Below are 24122 nucleotides of genomic sequence, written 5' to 3'. Positions count from 1 at the left end.
GTGGGAATCAGAAGTAATTTATTTTAATATTTTGTATGATTTTAAACATTTTAAAATAACTTTCACAAGAGCAGTCAGCTAGCTGATTTTACACACGTATCATGTGATATTCTAAAATTATCAACGACTGATTAACATTTATAACTTTATCCTCATCACAAGCATGATTAGTTAGCGATGTGTGTCTCTGACCTTTACTTCACTGGTTAGTGAATGGCGCTGTCATGGAGGGGTTGTGCTCCTAGTCCATGTTATGATTTTCCACTCTTTCCCGCCATATTCCATGTTATAACAGTAGATGCGTTACTGTGGGAATTTTTTCTTTCAACAGTAAAGTCCCCACAGCTAGGTAGTCTAGGGGTAAGGCAATTTTGATTGTATTGTAGACACAAGAGAAACAGCTGTTTCAATTAATTAGAAATGGGTGTCGCATCATTTGATAAAATATGCCTGTCCAAATATGAATGGAAGAAATTGCCTTGACAGCCTCTAAAGCACAGTCCTCGAGTGGCCTGCTGTCGTGAACTTGCAGCCTGCACTCGTTGTCCTTGGTAAATCAGTTCAATTCACTTTTCATTGATCAACTTCTATTCAGTGATCGACTTCAGGAAAGCGAAGTGGGACACAGAAGAAATTGCAGAGAGTTGTGGACGTTGCTCAGACCATTAGGTAAACCAATCTCCCTTCTATTGACTCCGTCTACACTTGACTCTGCCTCGACAAGGCCACCGGCATAATCAAGGATGAGTTTCACTCCGGTCACTCCCTCTTCTCCCCTCTCCCATCAGGCAAGAGGGATAGATGTGTGAAAACGCATATCTCCAGATTCAGGGACAATATCAAGGGATATGGGGAGAAGGCAGGCACGGGTTATTGATAGGGGACGATCAGCCATGATCACAATGAATGGCTCGAAGGGCCGAATGGCCTCCTCCTGCACCTATTTTCTATGTTTCTATGTAATATCTTGACAGCTGTTATCAGGCAACTGAATGATCCCATCACCAACTAAAGTGCAGTAGTGACCTACCATTTACATCATTGGAGACACTCGATTTATCCTTAATCAGATCTTGCACTAAACATTATTTCCTGTATCCTGTATCTGTACACTGTGGACGGCTTGATTGTAATCATGTAGTCTTTTCACCGACTGGATAGCATGCAACAAAAGCTTTTCCCTGTACCTCTGTACATGTGATAATAATAAGCATTGTGTAATTAATTTTTCACAAATTCCATAAATACAAATTTTATTCTGTATCTCAAGTCTTTTGTAGTGATTTGTGAATTACAAAAAGGAGAATTTCCATTACTGAACTGTGGTAACAATCCATAATTTGTTCTGCCAAGTGTTGTTTCTTATCTTTAACTTCATAGAAATGGATAAACAGCAAAAAAATGTTAATGCACAAATGACATTTCACACTCAATGTCACTGTGCTGCAACCCTCAGACTAGAATGCATTCAGATTTTATTTGTGAAATTTATGCAAAAGAATTTCTGTAGCATAGTGACACCTGGTGGATAAACTCTAAATACAAAGCATCAAATCAATTCCAACACACTATCAATTTGTTAAATTATTAACTTTCAATGAATTTATGCACAAAGCAAAAGCAATGCCACTACTGCACTGTAATAGGCAATTATTTTACGTACCAGCATAGCTTCTGCGCCTTCTCTCACTCTGAAGTTAGCTCCGGAATTCCACTTGGCACCTTACTCTCCATTTCCAACCTCCCGCCAAGCTCAGGCTAACCTCGGATGTGGACACACCATCCATATTTTCCTCAACTTTACTGCCAGCTCACTTGAGGCCTCCCCCATCACATGCCAATAGTTGCTGGTAGTTGATCAGGATTGAAACCAACAAAAAATTGTATCTTTACCATTACCAATTCTACTCCTTGACCATCGTCTTGGGTTGATCTAACATGTTAGAAACATAGAAAATAGGTGCAGGAGTAGGCCATTTGGCCCTTCGAGCCTGCACCGCCATTCAATATGATCATGGCTGATCATCCAACTCAGTATCCCATCCCTGCCTTCTCTCCATACCCCCTGATCCCTTTAGCCACAAGGGCCACATCTAACTCCCTCTTAAATATAGCCAATGAACTGGTCTCAACTACCTTCTGTGACAGAGAATTCCACAGATTCACCACTCTCTGTGTAAAAAATGATTTTCTCATCTCGGTCCTAAAAGACTTCCCTCTTATCCTTAAACTGTGACCCCTTGTTCTGGACTTCCCCAACATCAGGAACAATCTTCCTGCATCTAGCCTGTCCAACCCCTTAAGAATTTTGTAAGTTTCTATAAGATCCCCCCTCAATCTTCTGAATTCCAGTGTGTACAAGCAAGTCTATCCAGTCTTTCTTCATATGAAAGTCCTGCCATCCCAGGAATCAGTCTGGTGAACCTTCTCTGTACTCCCTCTATGGCAAGAATGTCTTTCCTCAGATTAGCAGACCAAAACTGTACGCAATACTCCAGGTGTGGTCTCACCAAGACCCTGTACAACTGCAGTAGAACCTCCCTGCTCTTATACTCAAATCCTTTTGCTATGAATGCTTTCTTGATACTTCAGCTGAGCCTGGGTGCAGCTTTTGACTAATATCCTGACATTGCCAAAAGATCACCAAATCAACTTTCATTTTTCTGCATCATTAGTTTTTTCAACAGTCTTTGCATCATCCTTAACTAACAAAATATTATAATATTCAAGGACAGGTTTTGCACCATTAGAAGCAGGGCTCGAAATTAGCAGTTGCCCGGGTGCCACTGACCACTCAAAGCGTCGCCAGGCAACCTAAACACCGAGACATTTTGCCCGGCTTGGCAACCAGATACTGGTTTGTACCGTAGACACAAAAAACTGGAGTAACTCCGTGAGTCTGGCAGCATCTCTGGAGAAAAGGAACGCGACGTTTTGTGTCGGCGGTGACGGCTGTATTGCGTGGGAAAGATACTAGGTGCGTGGTGACGAAAGGCCGGAGCGAATGACGGGCCCCGAATAGCGTCAGCAGCGGCTCCATCCCCTCCTCATCCCGCCCGCTCTGATAAGGGCTGCTGCTTGCAAACCCGCTAACGGCGCTTTAAAAAAAACCCTCCCGCACGCCGAGGCCGGGAGAAGGGAGGGAGGAGGAGGGCTCGGCGTGCGGGAGGGTTTGGTTTGAAAGCGGTTAGCGGGTTTGCAAACAGCGGCCGCTATCAGGGAGGAGGAGGAGATGGAGCCGCTGTCGCGGCCGCTGCTGCCGCTGTTCGGGACCCGTCATTCGCTTCGACCCTTCTGAAGCAGCTGTACCATAGATCCTATAGCCATAGGATCTTTGAGCTGCACCGCTCGGCCCCGCAACTTGCTGTTGGCTGGCGGAGGAGGGAGGCAGTGGCGAGGAGTTCCCAACGGCCAAGGCAGCGGGGCGATGTTGTCCGACGAGCGCTGACTTTCCTTCCTCCCCACCTCGCCCCCCCCCTCTCTCTCTCTCGTACGCCCCCTCCACCCCCCCAATCCTGGGACCCCTCCTCTACATCTCGCACTGATCCCCATTCCCGCCTCTATTCAGTCCTCACTGACATCCCCTGTGCTCCCCTCCCCATCTTCCACCCCCCCCCCAAACTATTCATCCTGCGCTGATCACCCTATTCACCTCACATTAATTCTCCTGCCACCGCCAGCCCCCTCCCCCCCCCATCCATCCTACACTGGTCTCCCAATTCACCCTGTACTTACCCCTTTCCCATCCATCCTGCACTTCTCCTCCATCCATCCTGTACTGATCCTCCCATTCAAGAAGAATGGGGGGAACAGTCTGAAGAAGGGTCTCGACCCGAAACATTGCCTATTTCCTTCGCTTCACAGATGCTTCCTCACCCGCTGAGTTTCTCCAGCACTTTTGTCTACCCCCATCCATCCCGTACTGAACCCCCCCCCCACCCCCATTCAACACCAATGACATCCCCCATGCTCTCCCCTCACAATGTTACCTACTCCAACCAACAGGTGCTAATTCACCTGCCTCAATCCATCCATTCTACACCGACTGCCTTCTAACCCCCCCCCCCCCCCCCCCGGCCATCTATTCACCCCGCACTGATTCACACACACCCCCCTCCCTGACCCTATTGTCCTGGAAATGTCTTCAGAGCGAACATTGACTATGTTTGCTAAATACAATCAATTGTGTTTTAATTCACAATGTTATTATTTGTTTTAATCCATAAAGATGGATTAATTAAATTGTGAACACGTGAAACATTAAAACCGCAGTGTTCGATTGACACTGCTACACGTTATTACAGAATTCATTTTAACGGCAAATCAATGCTCTTAATATGGAGTATCAGTACTGTAGTTATTTAATGAGCAACATTCACAACTATACGTACGCATATATGTTACCATGGTCCAGGATTTATTGACACAGGTTGATCATACACTGAATAATCCAACCAAATTTTTGTTTGGAAGTGGAAAGAACTAATAGAAATTGCATTAATTGCAATGTGTAAAAAGAGTTGAGATACTGTTTTATAATTTTGCTGCATGTCATTGTGGGATATATCATGTCTTGATTGGTGAATGTTTAGTTTGTGACTTTATTTGAAGCAGAAATAATATGTGAATGCTTCATTGAGTATAATTCCGACTGGTAACTATGCACTTCGTCAGAGCACATTATCGCACGCGTCATGCAAGCCATCTTAAATGACCACCTAAACTGTCATTTGGCAACCTAAAAAGCTGCCAAGGTTGCCCGGCTGGCAACAGGGAAAAAAAGTTAAGCGAGAGCCCTGAGAAGCAGCTTTATATTGATTTGTTCAAATATTCAGGGAACAGGAATACAGTTAACAATGAATTTCTTCAAAACCTAAAATGATAGGTGTGAAAATCTAGCATATGGAGTTTAATGTGGGGGAAGTGAGAGATCCCGCACGTCTGCATGAGAAATCAAAATGCATTTTATTTGTGCCCTTTTCACACTCGCTGGGTTGTTATACTGAAAATTTGTAGACCCGGAGGTTTAAAACAATCTTTTACATACTATTGTCACATTAGTGGGAACGTTCTAAATCAGAATAAGCGAGATAATAAATACAAGCTTTGTAATTGGGTCCTGAGTTTCAAGTGCACAACCATGAGCAAAGTGGAGAATTTTTTTTTTTTTTTTAAACCATTGCTTGGTGAATCTCAAAAGGTGAGAAAGACTTTAATATCAGTCAACAACAAAAGAGATGTAGTGGACTTACCCGCATTTCTTTAAGATCATGAAAGTTGTTTCCAACTCTAACAGAGACCTTGCTTGGAGTATAGCTTTCATCAGATTTATAGTCAGCATAAATACACAAGGTTTTCACAGTTGTCTTTCGTCTAGAAGAACAAAAGTTATTCTTAGCAACCAAGGCATCAGAAACATGGCAAAAACATCAAAAGTCCTGATTAACTGAGCGTAAACAGATTACAGTCTACCCTCCTTATTACGGAACATATGACGACAGATTTTGGTTATAGCGCACAGCGTGTCGCTACAGAAATCAGATGCCACTCTCTCTTTAAGAACACAGGTTATACCCGTCTCACGGTGCGAGTCAAACCACGAGTGACCCCGAGTTTAAAACTAATTAAACTTGTGGTAATCACATACAATTAACGTAGCGGGAACGTCGGAACTCGTGGACGCAACTTAGCGACTCGTGGCACTAACAAAAATACATTTTTAGAGGTAAGGCAGGTTAGTGTCGTTGGAAGGAGAAACTGGAGCTACAGTGCCCTCCATAATGTTTGGGACAAAGACCCTTCATTTATTTATTTGCCTCTGTACTCCACAATTTGAGATTTGTAATAGAAAAAAATCACATGTGGTTAAAGTGCACACTGTCAGATTTTATTAAAGGCAATTTTTATACATTTTGGTTTCCACATGTAGAAATTACAGCTGTTCCCCCATTTCAGGGCATCATAATGTGTGGGACACATGGATTCACAGGTGTTTGTAACTGCTCAGGTATGTTTAATTGCCTCCTTCAAGCAGGTATAAATGAGCTCTCAGCACCCCCGAGTCTTTCCATCACCTTTGGAAACTTTTATTGCTGTTTATCAATATGAGGACCCAAGGTTGTGCCAACGAAAGTCAAAAAAGCCATTTTAAGACCGAGAAACAAGAATAAAACTGTTAGAGACATCAGGCAAACCTTAGGCTTACCAAAATCAACTGTTTGGAACATCATTACGAAAGAGAGCACTGGTGAACTTACTAATCGGAAAGGGACTGGCAGGCCATGGAAAACCTCCGCAGCTGATGACAGCAGAATTCTCTCTATAATAAAGATAAATCCCTAAACACCTGTCTCACAGATCAGAAACACTATTCAGGAATCGTGTGTGGATTTGTCCATGACCACTGTCTGCAGAAGACTTCATGAACAGAAATACAGAGGCTGCACTGCAAAATGCAAACCACTGGTTAGCCACAAAAATAGGATGCCAGGTTACAGTTTGCCAAGAAGTACTTAAAAGAGCAACCACAGTTCTGGAAAACGGTCTTGTGGACAGATGAGATGAAGATTAACTTATATCAGAGTGATGGCAATAGCAAAATGTGGAGGAGAGAAGAAACTGCCCAAGATTCAAAGCATACCACCTCATCTGTGAAACACGGTGATGGGGGTGTTATGGCCTGGGCATGTATGTCTGCTGAAGGTACTGGCTATCTTATCTTCATTGATGATACAATTGCCGATGGTAGTAGCATAATGAATTCTGGCGTATAGACACATCCTATCTGCTCAAGTTCAAACAAATGCCTCCACATTAATTGGCCGGTGGTTCATTTTATGGATGAATGACAACACTTGAAGCTCAGAGAAGTGGCCCCCAACTTTCACTCAGCATTTACTCCCTCCACCGCAAGACATTGTCGCTATATCATAGATATGGACCAGGGCTACTCAGACAGCACCCTCTTCATAAAGGGCAGCAGTCAAAGGCGCATAAGAATAACACACATTTTAGGCCCATCTCCAAATACCAAACATCTTCTAACTTGGAAACCTATTGCAATTTCCTCATTGTTGCTGGATTTACATTTGGGAGATATCAATCCAAAATAAACGAGTTCGGTATTCCGAAAAATGCAAGGAATCGTGGGATTTGTCAGTCACTCGCTATGAAGAAAAAGCGAACAAAGTGCTGACTGTATAAATTCTTGTATTTATTCATGATTTATCAAAGTCAATTTTATTCGTCACATGCATCCGAAGGTGCAGTGAAATAAATTTGCCAGCAGCGATACACTTAAAAAGAACACACAAAACACAATAGAATTTAACACAAACATCCACCACAGCATTCTTCACTGAGTTAACTAAGTTCAGCCAGTCCTACTCCTGTGTTCATCCGTGGTCGCCATAAACCCTCTGTAGTCGTCGCTACAGTAGGCCCGATGTACAGGCCCTCTCGTCGGGATGATCAAACCTCTGACGTCGGGACAGTCAAACACACTCCGCTGTTTGGAGTGCCCGACCGGCACTTTCCCACTGGAGACCGCGGCTTCAGGACGTTATAAGCCGCAGGCCGGCGGTCGGAGCACTCGGCAAGGGATCCCAGATTCCAAATGGCAAGTCCACACCACGCCTGCGGCTGGAAGCTCCGCAGACCACAGCCCCATGATGCCAAAGTCACCAGGCCAGCAATCGAAGCACTCCTCTCTGGCGACCCTCGACAAGGGTTCGCCCGCTCCGCAATGGAAAAGTCCATGCTGCGCCTGCTGCTGAAGCTCTGGGCCCGATTCCGGGAACGGCTGCCCCAATCCAAGCCGTTTGGCCACGAGGGAGGTGACATGGAAAAAGTCGCCTCACCATCGTGGAGGCGACCAAACACGGTTCCACCACCCCCTACACAAGACACACCTAAACTAACATTTAGACACACCACAAAACCCCCCAAAAATCGAAATAACGAACACGCTGCTGGCAGGGCAGTAACTCTCAGCACCCCCATCAATATTATGAGACAAAACATATTTAATCTGAAGAATGTGGATGCCAGGTAGCGGGAGAGCGGGGTGTAACAGCGAGAGGGGGAAGGGGGGGGGGGGAAAGAGACTGGACTAGAGACATTCTCGGCAGCTGCACGCACACAGACCCGCGCCTCATCCACAGCCAGGATTGAACCTGGGTTCCCGGTGCCGAACCGCCACTGGACCGTCCCCGTCTCCCACCCCCACCCAGGGATGGGACACTCGGGAGAGGGGGGGGTCCAGCGACGGTTCGGCAGCGTGGCCGAAGACGTCCGGACCGGAGCAGCGGCCCCCAGGCTCACAGCCAGCGCGGTGAAGTGCCAACCCCATCTCAACTCCGCCTGCCTCGCCGGGCCAACCGACAGCCCCGGACCGACAGTACAGCGGCCCGCAGCCAGCGTGGAGAAGCGTCAACTCCAGCCCAACCTCGCTCCAAATCCAGAGGAACACACTCCCCGTCAGGCCAGGGGACCGCCAGCCGCACCACCCAGTGGCCGCTGGCCAACCCCCTCCGGCGCTGTCTGCCGACCAACACAGCTCCCCCCCGTGCTGGCTGCAAGTCCGTAGTCACCACCGCTCCAAGCCTGCGCCCCGGCTGCTGGCCAACCCGGCTAGACAAGCAGAGCTGAACTGGTCCTGCGCCAGCTGCAAGCCTTGAGCCACCCCGGACAGGGACGGGGATGGCCCAGCAGCAACTCAACTGCGCCCACAGCGCGGGAGACCAGGGACCCCGAACGAAACACAGGCCTGCACACAATGCAGCACCACAGCTGCCGAGAATGTTTATAGCGAGTGACCTATGACCTGGGCATACGAGGAGTTATTTTGTCTCCAGCTTTTGAAATGTTTTTTTTGATTTGAACTAGTTGGGACTGTGGGATTACTTTCACCAGGATGGTTCAAGAAGGTGACTTAACACAATCTTCCAAAGAGCAATTAGGTTTATGAAATGAAAACATATTCTATATTCACCTTTACTGTAGAAGCTGCAATGTTGTACAAATGAAGGAGAAACAAAGATCTAGTGCAAATGTGGAACTCCAAAGCAATTAACATCGCTACTGGAGAAATTAAGGGAACTTAAACCTGACAAATTTATGGAACCAAGTAGACTGCATCAAATGATTCAGAAAACCGTGAATTAGTGATTTTACAAAATTTGCTTTGATTCTGTAATGTTAGGGTTAGATTTTAAAGCTAAATCATGGTGAATTCAGCATCTAGCCAGATGGCAACCTCTAGTTCGCGCTGCTTGTCCACACTTACCTGGGCTGAATGTGGAGGTCAAGGGCAGACGCAAAACCCAAGAGAATTGGGCAGAGGCTAAAAGGGGCATGTTAAGGCCCTGTCCTTGCAACGTCTTTGACAAAAGATTAGGTTGTGGGCAGAGTGCGCCTCCAGTCACTGGGGAACCATTGTTCAGTTTTAAATACCTCTGGTTAAAAAAGCTGCAAATTATTTGTAAGACGTGATATTTAAATCCTAAGAAGTGATGGAAAATAATTGATTTTCTTGTTCCTAAACTCATATGAGAATGCCCACACAAGTGAAAAGGGACCTTAATCAAAAAAAAAGGTCTGATGTAGGGTTTGATAAGAGGTAAATTCATCAGCACAACAATGGGAAATTCCAGAATGAACAGATTCCACCACTATGTACAGTCATGGAGCAGAGTGCCATCTACATATCTCAGGTTTTGCCTCCCTTGCCTTTCCTCTTCTGGAAGCGTACCCAACTTGTATCAGGAACATCTCTTTAAAGATCACAAAATGTGGTTACAGCAGGTGTATAAAATAAAACTTGCCTTTATTTTCTTGTGTTCTAATAGAACTGTAAAATGGTATTGCCCTGTGTTCTAATAGAACAACTGTAACATGGTATTGCCCGACAACATGATGCTCAAGAGACAACAAAAAACAAAATCAACTTACACTAAATTCATCACATTTAAATGCATTTTCATGCTTTTAACAGCATACCCAATATTTCCCCGAGTACTCGTACCTGAACTGAATGTTTACGAGATGAGGCTGAGATCCATCTGACTGCCAGTAAGTTTCCAAGTTATCATCACGTAATTGATCCACACCAAATCCTAATAAAGCAATCAAAATATTTTAATTTTGCTGATTGCTGCATCAAATATTCCAACATGTTAAATTGATAACTACTCCAATACAATATCAAACTTCACACTTTAGGTTTAACAACAATATCTGAATTTAATTTCTTAATCTTAGTTTAGTTTAAAGACGAAGCTCAGAAACAGGCCCTTCGGCCCACCGAGTCAGTGCCGACCAACAATCCCCGCACACTGGCACTATCCTACATAAACACACGAGGGACAATTTACAATTTTCCCAAGCCTTCTTCTTCTTCTTGCGTTTGAGAGCAGAAATTATGTAACGCCCTCCAGACGCTGTAGCCAGTTCAATGTGCTGTTGTCGAGGGCCGTGAGGTGTACCCTTCCACCAGGGGGGCGGAGGACAGCGCAGTCGAAAATGACGTGCTGCGCTGTTTGTTGGTCTGCTCCACTCACGCAGGCTGCTGATGGAACGCCAAGCCGATTAACCTACAAACCTGCACAACTTTGGAGTGTGGGAGGAAACCAGATCCCCCGGAGAAAACCCATGCAGGTCACGGGCAGAGCATACAAACTCCATACAGTCAGCACCTGTAGTGCTGTAGGGATCAAACCCAGGTCTCGGTCACTGTAAGGCAGCAACTCTACCGCTCGCCACCGCGCTGATATACATACATACCTTAAGATGAAGTTTTCTGCATTACAAGCTACTACTAGAGTCATGTCTATAATAAACCATTTACTTAGAATTTCACACTACAATTAAGTCAAAAACACATTATGGTAACCACCACAACATATAGATTTGATGGGCAGCTTTTTAATCAGTCAAAGGCATTAACTACTTGCACAAATGTAAATTTCAAAGTTGTTAAACCATCTTAAATTCGGCAATTCATTTGGACAGCAACAGCTGTGCTTGTTGTAATAACAAGTTAATAAATTTAATGTAAAATATTAATTTTCTTGATAGTTGTAATACACATTATATTCGCTTTCCAGCACGTAATCTGTAATATTTTAGAAAGTAAAGAGTTCTAAATAATTGGAAGAAAGATTTACTGAAGCTTGAAGAACTGGATATTATAACATTGATGTTGTCTTTTGGCTTCTCCTCCTCTCTTCCCCTATACACATTATGAAGCATCACTGTTATAGCATCCAACACCGTTTCAAATTGAGATCTGCTTCCATTAAGTAAAGAGAAGGAAAGTGAAAAGACATTCTTGGCATGATTTTATTCCAAGCCCAAAGACACGAAACAGGCTAATGCACAACAGGTGTATTTACCCTGGGACAGCAGGTGACAAAAGAACTATCAGTAAGGAGCACCTCATAGTTCAGCCGATTAATGACCTCTACACTTGCATGTTGCCTAGTGGAAGTATGGAATGTACTGAAATTCAGACCTGACCTCCCAGTCTGACAGTTCTGAGCTAAGTTGCAAAATACACGTATGGACCTCAACTTCACACCAGCCACATCTGGTTTGCCACTGCTACACGGGTGGTTTTAAACTGAATAAGGGGGGTGGGGTGTCGAATGGGATAGTGGAGGATGGAGTTAAAGGGAAAGGGTTTCTTAAATGTGTGAGCGTAGAGACAGAGGGGTGTAAAATGAGGGTAGAAGCAATAGGTAGCAAGGTGAAAAGTAAATGTGGCAGGCAGACAAAACCAGGGCAAAAATCAAAAAGGGCCACTTTTCAACATAATTGTATAAGGGGTAAGAGTGTTGTAAAAACAAGCCTGAAGGCTTTGTGTCTCAATGCAAGGAGCATTCGTAATAAGGTGGATGAGTTGAATGTCCAGATAGCTATTAATGACTATGATATAGTTGGGATCAGAGACATGGCTCCAGGGTGACCAAGGCTGGGAGCTGAACATCCAGGGATATTCAATATTCAGGAGGGATAGAGAGAAAGGAAAAGGAGGTGGGGTAGCGTTGCTGATTAGAGGAGATTAACGCAATGGAAAGGAAGGACATTAGTTTGGAGGATGTGGAATCGGTATGGGTAGAGCTGCGAAACACTAAGGGGCAGAAAACGCTGGTGGGTGTTGTGTACAGGCCACCTAACAGTAGTAGTGAAGTTGGAGATGGTATCAAACAGGAAATTAGAAATGCATGCGACAAAGGCAAAACCGTTATAATGGGTGACTTCAATCTACATATAGATTGGGTGAATCAAATTGGCAGGGGTGCTGAGGAAGAGGATTTCTTGGAATGTATGCGGGATAGTTATCTAAATCAACATGTAGAGGAACCAACGAGAGAGCAGGCTATTTTAGACTGGGTATTGAGTAATGAGGAAGGGTTAGTTAGCAGTCTTGTTGTACGTGCCCCCTTGGGCAAGAGTGACCATAATATGGTTGAGTTCTTCATTAGGATGGAGAGTGACATTGTTAATTCAGAAACAATGGTTCTGAACTTAAAGAAAGGTAACTTTGAGGGTATGAGACGTGAATTGGCCAAGATTGACTGGCAATTAATTCTAAAAGGGTTGACGGTGGATATGCAATGGAAGACATTTAAAGACTGCATGGATGAACTACAAAAATTGTTCATCCCAGTTTGGCAAAAGAATAAATCAGGGAAGGTAGTACATCCGTGGATAACAAGGGAAATCAGGGATAGTATCAAAGCGAAGGATGATGCGTACAAATTAGCCAGAAAAAGCAGCATATCGGAGGACTGGGAGAAATTCAGAGACCAGCAGAGGAGGACAAAGGGCTTAATTAGGAAAGGAAAAATAGATTATGAAAGAAAACTGGCAGGGAACATAAAAACTGACTGCAAAAGTTTTTATAGATATGTGAAAAGAAAGAGATTAGTTAAAACAAATGTAGGTCCCTTGCAGTCAGAAACAGGTGAGTTGATCATGGGGAACAAGGATATGGCGGACCAATTGAATAACTACTTTGGTTCCGTCTTCACTAAGGAAGACATAAATAATCTGCCGGAAATAGCAGGGGACTGCGGGTCAAAGGAGTTGGAGGAATTGAGTGAAATCCAGGTTAGCCGGGAAGTGGTGTTGGGTAAATTGAATGGATTAAAGGCCGATAAATCCCCAGGGCCAGATAGGCTGCATCCCAGAGTACTTAAGGAAGTAGCTCCAGAAATAGTGGATGCATTAGTAATAATCTTTCAAAACTCTTTAGATTCTGGAGTAGTTCCTGAGGATTTGCGGGTAGCAAACGTAACCCCACTTTTTAAGAAGGGAGGGAGAGAGAAAACGGGGAATTACAGACCAGTTAGTCTAACATCGGTAGTGGGGAAACTACTAGTCAGTTATTAAAGATGGGATAGCAGCACATTTGGAAAGTGGTGAAATCATTGGACAAAGTCAGCATGGATTTACAAAAGGTAAATCATGTCTGACGAATCTTATAGAATTTTTCGAGGATGTAACTAGTAGCGTGGATAGGGGAGAACCAGTGGATGTGGTGTATCTGGGCTTCCAGAAGGCTTTCGACAAGGTCCCACATAAGAGATTAGTATACAAACTTAAAGCACACGGCATTGGGGGTTCAGTATTGATGTGGATAGAGAACTGGCTGGCAAACAGGAAGCAAAGAGTAGGAGTAAACGGGTCCTTTTCACAATGGCAGGCAGTGACTAGTGGGGTACCGCAAGGCTCAGTGCTGGGACCCCAGCTATTTACAATATATATTAATGATCTGGATGAGGGAATTGAAGGCAATATCTCCAAGTTTGCGGATGACACTAAGCTGGGGGGCAGTGTTAGCTGTGAGGAGGATGCTAGGAGACTGCAAGGTGACTTGGATAGGCTGGGTGAGTGGGCAAATGTTTGGCAGATGCAGTATAATGTGGATAAATGTGAGGTTATCCATTTTGGTGGCAAAAACAGGAAAGCAGACTATTATCTAAATGGTGGCCGACTAGGAAAAGGGGAGATGCAGCGAGACCTGGGTGTCATGGTACACCAGTCATTGAAAGTAGGCATGCAGGTGCAGCAGGCAGTGAAGAAAGCGAATGGTATGTTAGCTTTCATAGCAAAAGGATTTGAGTATAGGAGCAGGGAGGTTCTACTGCAGTTGTACAGGGTCTTGGTGAGACCACACCTGGAGTATTGCGTACAGTTTTGGTCTCCAAATCTGAGGAAGGACATTATTGCCCTAGAGGGAGTGCAGAGAAGGTTCACCAGACTGATTCCTGGGATGTCAGGACTGTCTTATGAAGAAAGACTGGATAGACTTGGTTTATACTCTCTAGAATTTAGGAGATTGAGAGGGGATCTTATAGAAACTTATAAAATTCTTAAGGGGTTGGACAGGCTAGATGCAGGAAGATTGCTCCCGATGTTGGGGAAGTCCAGGACAAGGGGTCACAGCTTAAGGATAAGGGGGAAATCCTTTAAAACCGAGATGAGAAGAACTTTTTTCACACAGAGAGTGGTGAATCTCTGGAACTCTCTGCCACAGAGGGTAGTCGAGGCCAGTTCATTGGCTATATTTAAGAGGGAGTTAGATGTGGCCCTTGTGGCTAAGGGGATCAGAGGGTATGGACAGAAGGCAGGTACGGGATACTGATTTGGATGATCAGCCATGATCATATTGAATGGCGGTGCAGGCTCGAAGGGCCGAATGGCCTACTCCTGCACCTAATTTCTATGTTTCTATGTTTCTGTCCATCACAGACCACTAACACGAATGGGATTGTGACAGATGGAAAAGGCAATTGAATCATCTTCTTTATTTAATATTCTTGCCGTTTAATTTGCATCTGTCAAATTTGTTCCGAAAAAACGTAACGTTTAACTTTAACAATTTTTCATTCTTTAAAATAGTTGAAATCTACTTTAACCGTTTTTAAGTGTCTTTGATTATCAAAAATGTCTTTGATTATCAAAGACATTTTGAAAAAGCTAGAAGAGCCTTTGACATCAGGACCTTCTTCTACTTGAGGCCTACTCACTTCTCACAATCTGCTTTCCTTACAAAGTGGCCTCATCAGCAAGACTTTGAGCATTATGAGCAGTTCGGCAGCAAACGGTCAATATGAGCACCAGGATCATGTGGGGTTGGGCGGAGCTCGGGGTTGAACATGAGCCGGAAACTAGATTTGGCATGATCTAGCCTATCTTCTCTGGAGTAAGAAAACAGCCAAACTTTTGATCAGATTAGACTTCAAGAAAACAAGTTTTGTTAATGCTGGGAACTGAGAATGTAGCTTCGGCCCAGTGTATAGAAGTATGATTCTCATTTATATTGGCAGGATGCATAGTAGACTGATAACGATTGCATAAAGCACTATATTATCAATGGAGGTTGTAGAAACATCATATCAGTAGTCAAACTAAATTCAGCAACTGCAGTACAAAAACACAAATACTTAAGGTTCATCGGTAATTAAATTATCGTTTCTCAGAATTAATAGGACAAGGCTGAAATATAACATGATACTCCTGTACCAGACAGTGCTTTGCATACCAGAATACAGTTAAAGGTTAATCTTAGGTTGAATTTAAAAGTCAACATTAATATCATCCAATTACATCTCAATATTCAATGTACAAATTTCTGTCCAGTGGTAAGCTAGCAATGACCATTAGTTTTACATCCTTTTTTACAGTATTCTAATCAGGACCTGCTTTTATTATTCCTCCAAATCAAGACATGCAATTTGAATGGATAAGACTCTTAAAATGCAACATCGCATCACATCTATTAGTACCTATTCTTTGCTGAATTCTTCCTATTTAACATGTTTGAGAAATCAAAAGAACATTTACTAATATGGCATAGCTTAGATGTAGCGGTTTAGACTATGTGTTAAATCTATTAAATCTTTGGTTCGGAGGAACCAAAAGATCTAAGGACACCACTTAATGATTCTGGCAAAATTCCTCATTCAATCAGCATCATTAATAACAAATTGTCATTCTTTTAGATTTTTTTATTCTGGGATTCTTGCACAAATTTTGCTTGCCTACATAACAATAGTAAGTGTACTTGGACAGCAGAAATACTTTGCGCCGTCTTGAAGGATACTGATATTATATTATTTAGTATTTTCTTCGTTCTTTTTTAGGTAGGACAAGACTAAGTCACACGGGAGGCCTGGGCCCCCAACGCAACCCATTCCCCAATGCAATATTCCACCACTCGCCTGTTCCCCCAACGCAATGGCAGAACGTTCTGTAGCAGGGGGGGACAGCTTCACGTGGGAAGCGTACTGCAGCCAGGGGACGGCTTCAGGCGGGTCCTGTTGGGGGCGGGGCTGGGGTGTGCGGGGGAGGGGCATGTGGGTGTGTGCGGGGGAGGAATTGTGTGTGTGGGCTCACCAGTTCCCGGCCCGGCTCCAACTGCACTCCTGGCTCCAATACTCGGCTCCGAACTTACTCAGCTGCTCCCGTCCCCAGCGTCTGTCGCGCTCATAGCCCCCGTCCTCAAACAAAGCCCGCCCCCGCCCGCAGAACACAGCCCACACTCCGCTGCTTCAGCTTTATTCTCGGCGACTTTTGGACATGCTCATGGACTCAGCCCCGCCTCCGGGATTTACCTTCATGGTGACAGACAGGCGAGAAGACCAATCTGCTGATCTCACGATTTAAAAAAACCTTCATAACTTTTGTAATCTTCCACCGATCGGAACAAAACTTGGTGCCTTGGAGCATAGGGGAACGGTGAGTGCATTGGTGAAATCCTAGCCATACAGGGTACCGTTTTTGCGCAAATTTAAAAACAACGCAGTGGTCAAGATGAGAGTTTTAGTAATAGTATAGATTAGAAGCCAAAAAGATTAAAGCAGAGTCAAGTGACTACATGAGCGATCTTCAGGGCCCACCTGGTTTACAAGAAGATAGAGACCAGACAGCCTGTGAACCAATCTCTCGCACTGTACCAGTTCTTTCCAGCTGCTTTGGATCATCCCCAGGTGGTGTCTTGTTTAGGGTGGTCATTTTGCCCAACTATTCTTGATCTGCAATAGATTACACAATTAGAGTAGCAGTTGTTTAAATACAAAAAAGTTTCTGACAAAGCATTTACAGTGAATAACGAAAAAAGTCATGTGTGGCTGTGTTAAACTCTAACATCTTCACAAAAGACTGCCATAATCAAATGGAAAATACCGTCTGCTCCAATTGACTGCGTTGTCTACGTATCCGTTTCTCAGATGAAATACCAACGTTAAGAGCTGATGAAAGCTTAAAAACCAGCTGCATCTGCCCTGAATATGCTTTTGACTGGCCCAACAGTGCACCAGTGGACTCCTTGTGGTAATGGCCTGGTGCCAGTGCCTCATGAAAATGAATGGGGAAATTTGCTGGTGGTGGAATTAATCCTTTAAAAGTCAATTTATTTAACTAACTTTATAAAACTTGTTTTCTTTAATAATATGTCCCAAATAATTTTGAATGTCCTCAAACACAGCCCGAGTGCTGCAGGCTGAGCTCACTGACAGTCGTAGCCATTAAATTGGATCAGCCAGTGTTTAATCTAAGAGATCCACTGTGTCCTATAGCATGCTGAAGCTGTGTTCCCAGTAGAACACAGTGTCTGAGACAACATTCAAACAAACATCATACATCAAAAGCTAGCAATCAATGAAATCAGTGCAGCAGAGTATCTGCCTACATCCATACACATATTGGTTGATAATCGTGTCACTTGCTCTCATTTAGCCATTCTAAAGGAGGTGCTAGTGGTCAATTTTAAATTAATATTTTAAAATAATTTCCTTCAAATTAAGGAGCAACAGAAAGGATAAATTAAGGAAGGTGGTTAGTTCTAAATGTTTTTGAGATTTATTTCTGGAAAAAGGTTCCTCAGAATTCACAATCTCCAATAAACACAATGGAGAATGGGGAAAAGATCCAACTCCGAAACATCGCCTATCAATTCTCTCAACAGATGCTGATCCGTCCGCTGAGTTACTTCAGCACTTTGGGTTTTGCACAACTACACCACCACCTGCCATCTGAAACTAGAAGACAGAAATAGATAGTTCACGAAATTCTGGGTGTAGTAATACCGATTAAGAGCTAATATCAAGCTACACATTTGCTATAAACCTTCAAAAGATGCAAGATATGACCCTTCAACATGGCCTTTTTAGCAAATTTTTAATTTTTGAATTAGTGTATCCTGGAATACTTTACTTTGTTAAAGACACTATATAAACACAAAATATCCTCAACTTGTCATTGATTTTTTTAAACAACAATGAGGATAGGATAGTAGGTGCTCATCAACATTTGATTATGTCTATTGTGGCAGAACTTCTGCACTTCCTCAAATAGCATAGGATAACTGCCGTGCTTTTGTCACTGAGAAATTAATGGCCTTAAGTATCCAGGAATATTTTGGTATAAGAACATTCCTCCTCCAGGTTCAAGAAAGCATCTAATTTTCATCTTTTTACGGGCAATGGGCAACAAAGCCCGTCCTTGCAAGTGTAAACCAGATTACCAAAAAAATGAAGAAATAAAAAAAATGTAACTCAATATAACATTGTCTCTGCTATTACCCTTGATAAGAAATGCTTGATATCCATAAAAATGAAATTCATATTTTGGGAACACCAATATCTAAAGCAAAAAATTAGGTATTTTCACATTGGTGTTGCAGTTGAATAAAAAGCACTTTTGACAACATCAGACTAAACAAATTAGTGTTTAATATGAAGACTGTTTTCCAAAAAAGGGGAAATGCCCATCATACAGTGCAAATAATTTATCCACCCTCCCGACCACATTTAATTTTTATGATGCATAAGTGAGGTTGTCAGTTTTGCCAGAAGTGGATAGGTACCAACAACATATGAAAGGCAAGTATAAATCTCATCCAAAACTCTGATGCCATTTGCCTAATTTACACCATAGAAACATAGAAAATAGGTGCAGGAGTAGGCCATTCGGTCCTTCGAGCCTGCACCGCCATTCAATATGATCATGGCTGATCATCCAACTCAGTATCCTTTACCTGCCTTCTCTCCATACCCCCGATCCCTTTAGCCACAAGGGCCACATCTAACTCCCTCTTAAATATAGCCAATGAACTAGCCTCAACAACCTTCTGTGGCAGAGAATTCCACAGATTCACCACTCTCTGTGTGAAAAGTGTTTTTCTCATCTCGGTCCTAAAAGATTTCCCCCTTATCCTTAAACTGTGACCCCTTGTTCTGGACTTCCCCAACATCGGGAACAATCTTCCTGCATCTAGCCTGTCCAACCCCTTAAGAATTTTGTAAGTTTCTATAAGATCCCCCCTCAATCTTCTAAATTCTGGCGATGCCCCATTTACAAATCAACCCTGATCTAATTATCCTACAATGGTTTCAAGTCTTCAATTTTAATATTTTGCTTTCAATTGGGAAGATAAACCCATCCCTTCTGTAACGTCTTTCAATTGTTTAAGAGGGTGAGCAGAAATAATCCAGGAAATTAGAGGACGGTGAGCTTCACCTCAAAGACAGGGCAGCTAATCGAGAGGATTCTTCAGGGTTGGAACTTACTTGCATTTGGAAAAGAATAGACTAATTAGAAAGAGTTGAAGCCCTGTCCCATGATACGAGTTCATTCCAAGAGCTCTCCCGAGTTTGCCCTGATTCGAAGTCGGAGATTTACGGTAATGGCCACTCGTCGGTACTCGGGGCTCTCGTGGACAGATTTCAACATGTTGAAAAATCTTCACGAGTCTTCCCGTGCTAACCTGCCGTTAGCGAATCTGCCCAAGTACCCGCCGTTAGCGTTACGAGCCGCTACGCTACGTTCATTCTCCGTGCTTACCACAAGTTCGTTTTTTTTTTAAAACTCGGAAGAGCTCTTGGAATGAACTCGTACCGTGGGACAGGGCTTTTAGCGTGGACTTGTCCCTAGCAGGTCATGTTTTATTAACTTGATTGAGATTTTTTGAGGAGGTGATGAAAGTATGAAGATAGTGAAGTTGATGTCGTGTACATAGATTTTAGTAAGGCGTATGATAAAATCCCTGATAGGCTGATGCAGAAGATTAAGATGCCTCGATCCACAGTGACTTGGTCTTTAGGATTCAGAACTAGTTTACTCATATAAGACAGTGGGTTATTGTCGAAGGTGTTCTTCTGATGACAGTCTGTAATCAGTGGAGTTCCGCTAGGACTTCTGTTGTTCGTGAGTATATATAATGACTTGGATGTAAATGTAGATGGATTGGTTAATAAGCTTGCAGATGACATCAAATTGGTGGTGCTGACAGTGAGGAATGCTGTCAAAGTGTATAGTCAGGTGCAGGTCAGCTACACAACCAGGCAGAACAATGGCAGATAGAATTTAATCTGAGCAAGTGTGAGGTGCTGCACTTTGGGAGGTCAAATGTCAGGGGAATGTTCATGGCAAGATACTTAACAGTATTAATGTTGAGAGAGATCTTGGTCCAAGTCCAAAGCACACTGAATGTGGCAACAGAAGTAGATAGGGAGTTAAATAAGGCGTATAGTACACTTGGTTTCATCAGTTGGGATATTGAGTATAAGTCAGGAAGTCACATTGCAGTCTTATAGGTTGCAGACTTTTACAATACAAGAAGGGAGGCTTTAGAGAGGGTGAAGAAGAGGTCTGCCAGAATTCTGCCTGGCTGAATTTGAAGCTATTAGCTAATGAGAAGTTAGACAAACTTGGATTATTTTCTTTGAAGCGTCAAAGGTCAATGGGAGATCTGATAGCAGTTCATAAAATCATCAGTGGCATAGATAGGATAGACAGTCAGAACTTTTTTCCCCCCCAGGGTTTCTGTACTTTGATATTTCTATCCTGGATAGCAAAAGCACAATTTTGCATTAGGGGAAAGCCAAGATGTGATAGCTAAACATTGACTCTTGAAATCCATTACATTAATGAAATGGCTACCTTAAGAACAAATGACATAAAACAAAGTTTGACATGAATCATTTAAGATATGAGGTATGCTACAATGAACTTACCGTACTTTCATTTTTTGACAGATGCAAGTATTAATCTTGAGGGAAGACAGGAGTGATATTTTGGAAATGAAAACATAATCCAAAAATATATCTTAAAAAAAGATAATATTGTCCTTTTTATCAAACCATGGTTCATCAGGAAGCATATTATCCATAAGAGTGGACTTTTCTACATCAGCAAGACCAAACGCAGACTGGGCAATCGTTTCGCTGAATATGTTCGCTCGGTCCGCCTGGACCTACTTGATCTACCAGTTGCCAAACACTTTAATTCCCCTTCCCATTCCCACATTGACTTTTCTGTCCTACGCCTCCTCCATTGTCAGAGGCCAAAATTCAAATTTGAGGAACAGCATCGCAGTTTAAAACCCAGTAGTATGAATATTAATATCTCTAACTTCAAGTAACCCTTGCATCCCCCTCTCAAGTCGTACCAACTTAAGTAATCTTGTTGAGTCTCATTGTCTACACTCATTTTCACTGAGACCACAGCTAACAATGGCCAGTTTCCCTTATCATCGTTACTTTTTGGAATATTTTTCATTAATTTGTTCTATATCTCTTTACAACACCGTCTATATCTCTTGTTTCTCTTTCCCCTGACTCTCAGTCTGAAGAAGGGTCTCGACCCTAAACATCACCTATTGGGCCATTTTTTGGAAAGTGAACCAAAAAGTCACTCATGTTACCAAATGGCATCACATAAAGTAATGCATTAAAAAAATGATTGTAAGAGGTTAATCTTATTCATGGCTATTTTCCAACCTACAGAACAACAATGCATGTCTGCTAAAGATATGAACATTCTAGCTTTTTAAAATTCACAAGAATTTGTAAGATAAAACTGAGTTATGAAAAAAATGCTTCCATGTGAGGTCACACACATGACCAGTTATATTTGACCTCTGACCCGAAACAAACACTGTCAGCATAACATAAATATTTCACTTGATAAACTTCGGAAAAAAAGAATCATATATACAGTACAAAACAATATACCCGTAATGCTTTCAGCATTAGATGTATTGCACAATTTCCCCATATTTTGGTCACACACGTGACTAAGAATGGTGGGGCTTGTTACTGTTTTCCAGAAATGCTGTCTGACCCGCTGAGTTACTCCAGCTATTTGTGCTTATCTTCGGCTTCAACCAGCATCTGCAGTTCCTTCCTACACAGCATGGTAGGTGTTTCCAACTCATAACTAACAATCAGGTGCTAATTTCCAAAAGCCCACATAGGTGTCCAGTCTGCAAGATGATTTTCATTGTACAGTACCAAGGGTCTGGTTGAGTACCACAACAAAAAGTCTCCCGATGCCGTTAGGCGCAATTACAATCCCACTGCCCAAATGAATGGACGAAAGGAGGTACACATCCAGATTTAGTACACTGGAGTTGCAGCATTTCAACCCATTGTTTTTTATTTGGTGGCCAGGTATAGGCATGCGGATTGACTTCTTCCTACACATTCGTTAGACACTTTGCACTCAATGAATGCTCTTACCCAGGACGGAGCGGCTTTTATATCCAGATCAGAGGCGGAACCCAACGGCGGCACACATTTGATATTAACTCAACACAACCTCCCTGCCCCTGCTCGATGGCTGACAAACAGACGCAGCACAAACAACGGGCGCTTCCCGCTGGGGCAGCAGGCGCGCACAGACTCCACTGTCTCTGCCCGGACGCCACACGCTCACCGTGAACCAAAGATTTTCTGCTCTATAATCTTTGCCGTGAACCGCCGACCGGGAGGGAGGGTGAGGACGGGGCAGACTGCGCCTGCGCCAGGAGAAAAGGGCCGACAGTCGGCGCCCCCGCACATGCGCACAGAGGGGGCCGGCTCTCGGAAGGCGGGATTGCGCATGCGTACCGTGGGGAGGGGACTGGATGATGCCTCCGCACCAAAGATCTTTGCCCCGCACTGCGCATGAGTGCTGTGGGGAGGCGGCAGGAGAGCGGCGCTGCGCATGCGTGCTGTGGGGAGGGGGCAGGAGAGCGGCCCTGCGCATGCGTGTTGTGGGGGAGGGGACCGGATGATGCCTCCGCACCAAAGATCTTTGCTCCGCACTGCGCATGCGTGATGTGGGGGAGTCGGCAGGAAAGCCAAGTGCGCATGCGTGCTGTGGGGGAGGGGACTGGATGGCGCCTCCGCACTGCGCATGCGTGCTGTGGGGGAGGCGGCAGGAGAGCCAAGTGCGCATGCGTGCTGTGGGGAGGCGGCGTGAGAGCGGCGCTGCGCATGCGTGCCGGGCGCCATCTTCACCGGCCCCTGTGGAACACGTTAGCAGAGGCGAAGAGTTCCCTCCCTCCCTCTCTCATACATCTCTGCCCGAAGACAATCTATTGCAAGGAGCCCGGCGCGGGCAGTGCTTGGCACTGCGTCAAGCCTGGGCAGGCCAGGTAAAGAAGCGATTTGGGACGGGAAATGGTGGGCGCCGCAAATGTTGCAGCTGTCGGGCGGGGCGGGCGGGGCAAGTGAGTGAAGAGAGAGACTGTGAGTGGAGCTGGTGTGTAACGTGCGGCGAGAGCCAGGCCTCGGCCCGCTGCTGCTTCCACCGTGGGCACCAAATATCCTATATATATAGGATCCGCTATAGGATCATTGGTGGACAGTGAGCACGATCATTGTTGGAAAATCGATGAATACGACATGAGGTCAGATGGAAGCAGCTCTACAGCTGTTAAGATTTCCATTTAAATAACACACATTCCGCTAACACGTCAACATTTAACCTGCCCTTTCTCGAATGTTTCCAATGTCATTAAAACGTGCACATTTTGAATATTCTCTATTATGGAAGATTGGATAACGTGAATAAATCTTACGGAATTAGTTACAGAATTATTTTGATTGGTGAATCGGTAGGGAATTTATTATTCAATTTTATTTTGATTGGTAATCTGTCAAAACGTATAATTCTGGAAAACTAGCATTACAAATAATGGTCTTGCAAACTTGCTGCCCATGCAATGGTCTGTTATACAGATTATTTAAATTAACAAAGTTGCTAACTCGGCATTCAGTTGTGTTAACAAAAAAGTCAGAACTGAGGATGCAGGAAAGGTTCAGTGAAAGGCATCCTGGAAACATTTA

The 24122-nt window shown here is 43.8% G+C and overlaps 2 protein-coding genes and 1 long non-coding RNA gene across 4 annotated transcripts in view; 2 read left to right on the top strand and 1 right to left on the bottom strand.

Moving 5' to 3' along the window:
• Positions 1–21590, top strand: part of LOC116971197 — a 68978-nt gene extending 47388 nt beyond the window's left edge. Inside the window, exon 3 of the long non-coding RNA XR_004411434.1 lies at positions 21045–21590. This is a non-coding gene — a long non-coding RNA (uncharacterized LOC116971197). The remainder of the gene's footprint in view (positions 1–21044) is intronic.
• Positions 1–22797, bottom strand: part of anapc10 (anaphase promoting complex subunit 10) — a 30453-nt gene extending 7656 nt beyond the window's left edge. Inside the window, exons 1-4 of the mRNA XM_033018150.1 lie at positions 22530–22797; positions 16908–17042; positions 10025–10115; positions 5253–5373 (exon numbers count right to left, since the gene is read on the bottom strand). Coding sequence (XP_032874041.1) covers positions 5253–5373; positions 10025–10115; positions 16908–17022 — 327 coding nt within the window. The 5' untranslated portion in view covers positions 17023–17042; positions 22530–22797. The remainder of the gene's footprint in view (positions 1–5252; positions 5374–10024; positions 10116–16907; positions 17043–22529) is intronic.
• A 447-nt stretch (positions 22798–23244) lies between these two features.
• abce1 (ATP binding cassette subfamily E member 1) overlaps positions 23245–24122 on the top strand; it is a 30868-nt gene continuing 29990 nt past the window's right edge. Inside the window, exon 1 of one of the 2 annotated variants that reach the window (XM_033018093.1) lies at positions 23245–23428. The gene's annotated coding sequence lies outside the window, so the exon portion shown is untranslated. Of the gene's footprint in view, positions 23429–23568; positions 23684–24122 lie in introns of those variants that run through there. The other variant, XM_033018102.1, reaches the window with a different exon arrangement.

This window comes from Amblyraja radiata, chromosome 1 (genome assembly GCF_010909765.2).
Source record: "Amblyraja radiata isolate CabotCenter1 chromosome 1, sAmbRad1.1.pri, whole genome shotgun sequence".
NCBI classification, from domain to species: Eukaryota; Metazoa; Chordata; class Chondrichthyes; order Rajiformes; family Rajidae; genus Amblyraja; species Amblyraja radiata.
This window is presented reverse-complemented; position numbering and strand designations above follow the sequence as displayed.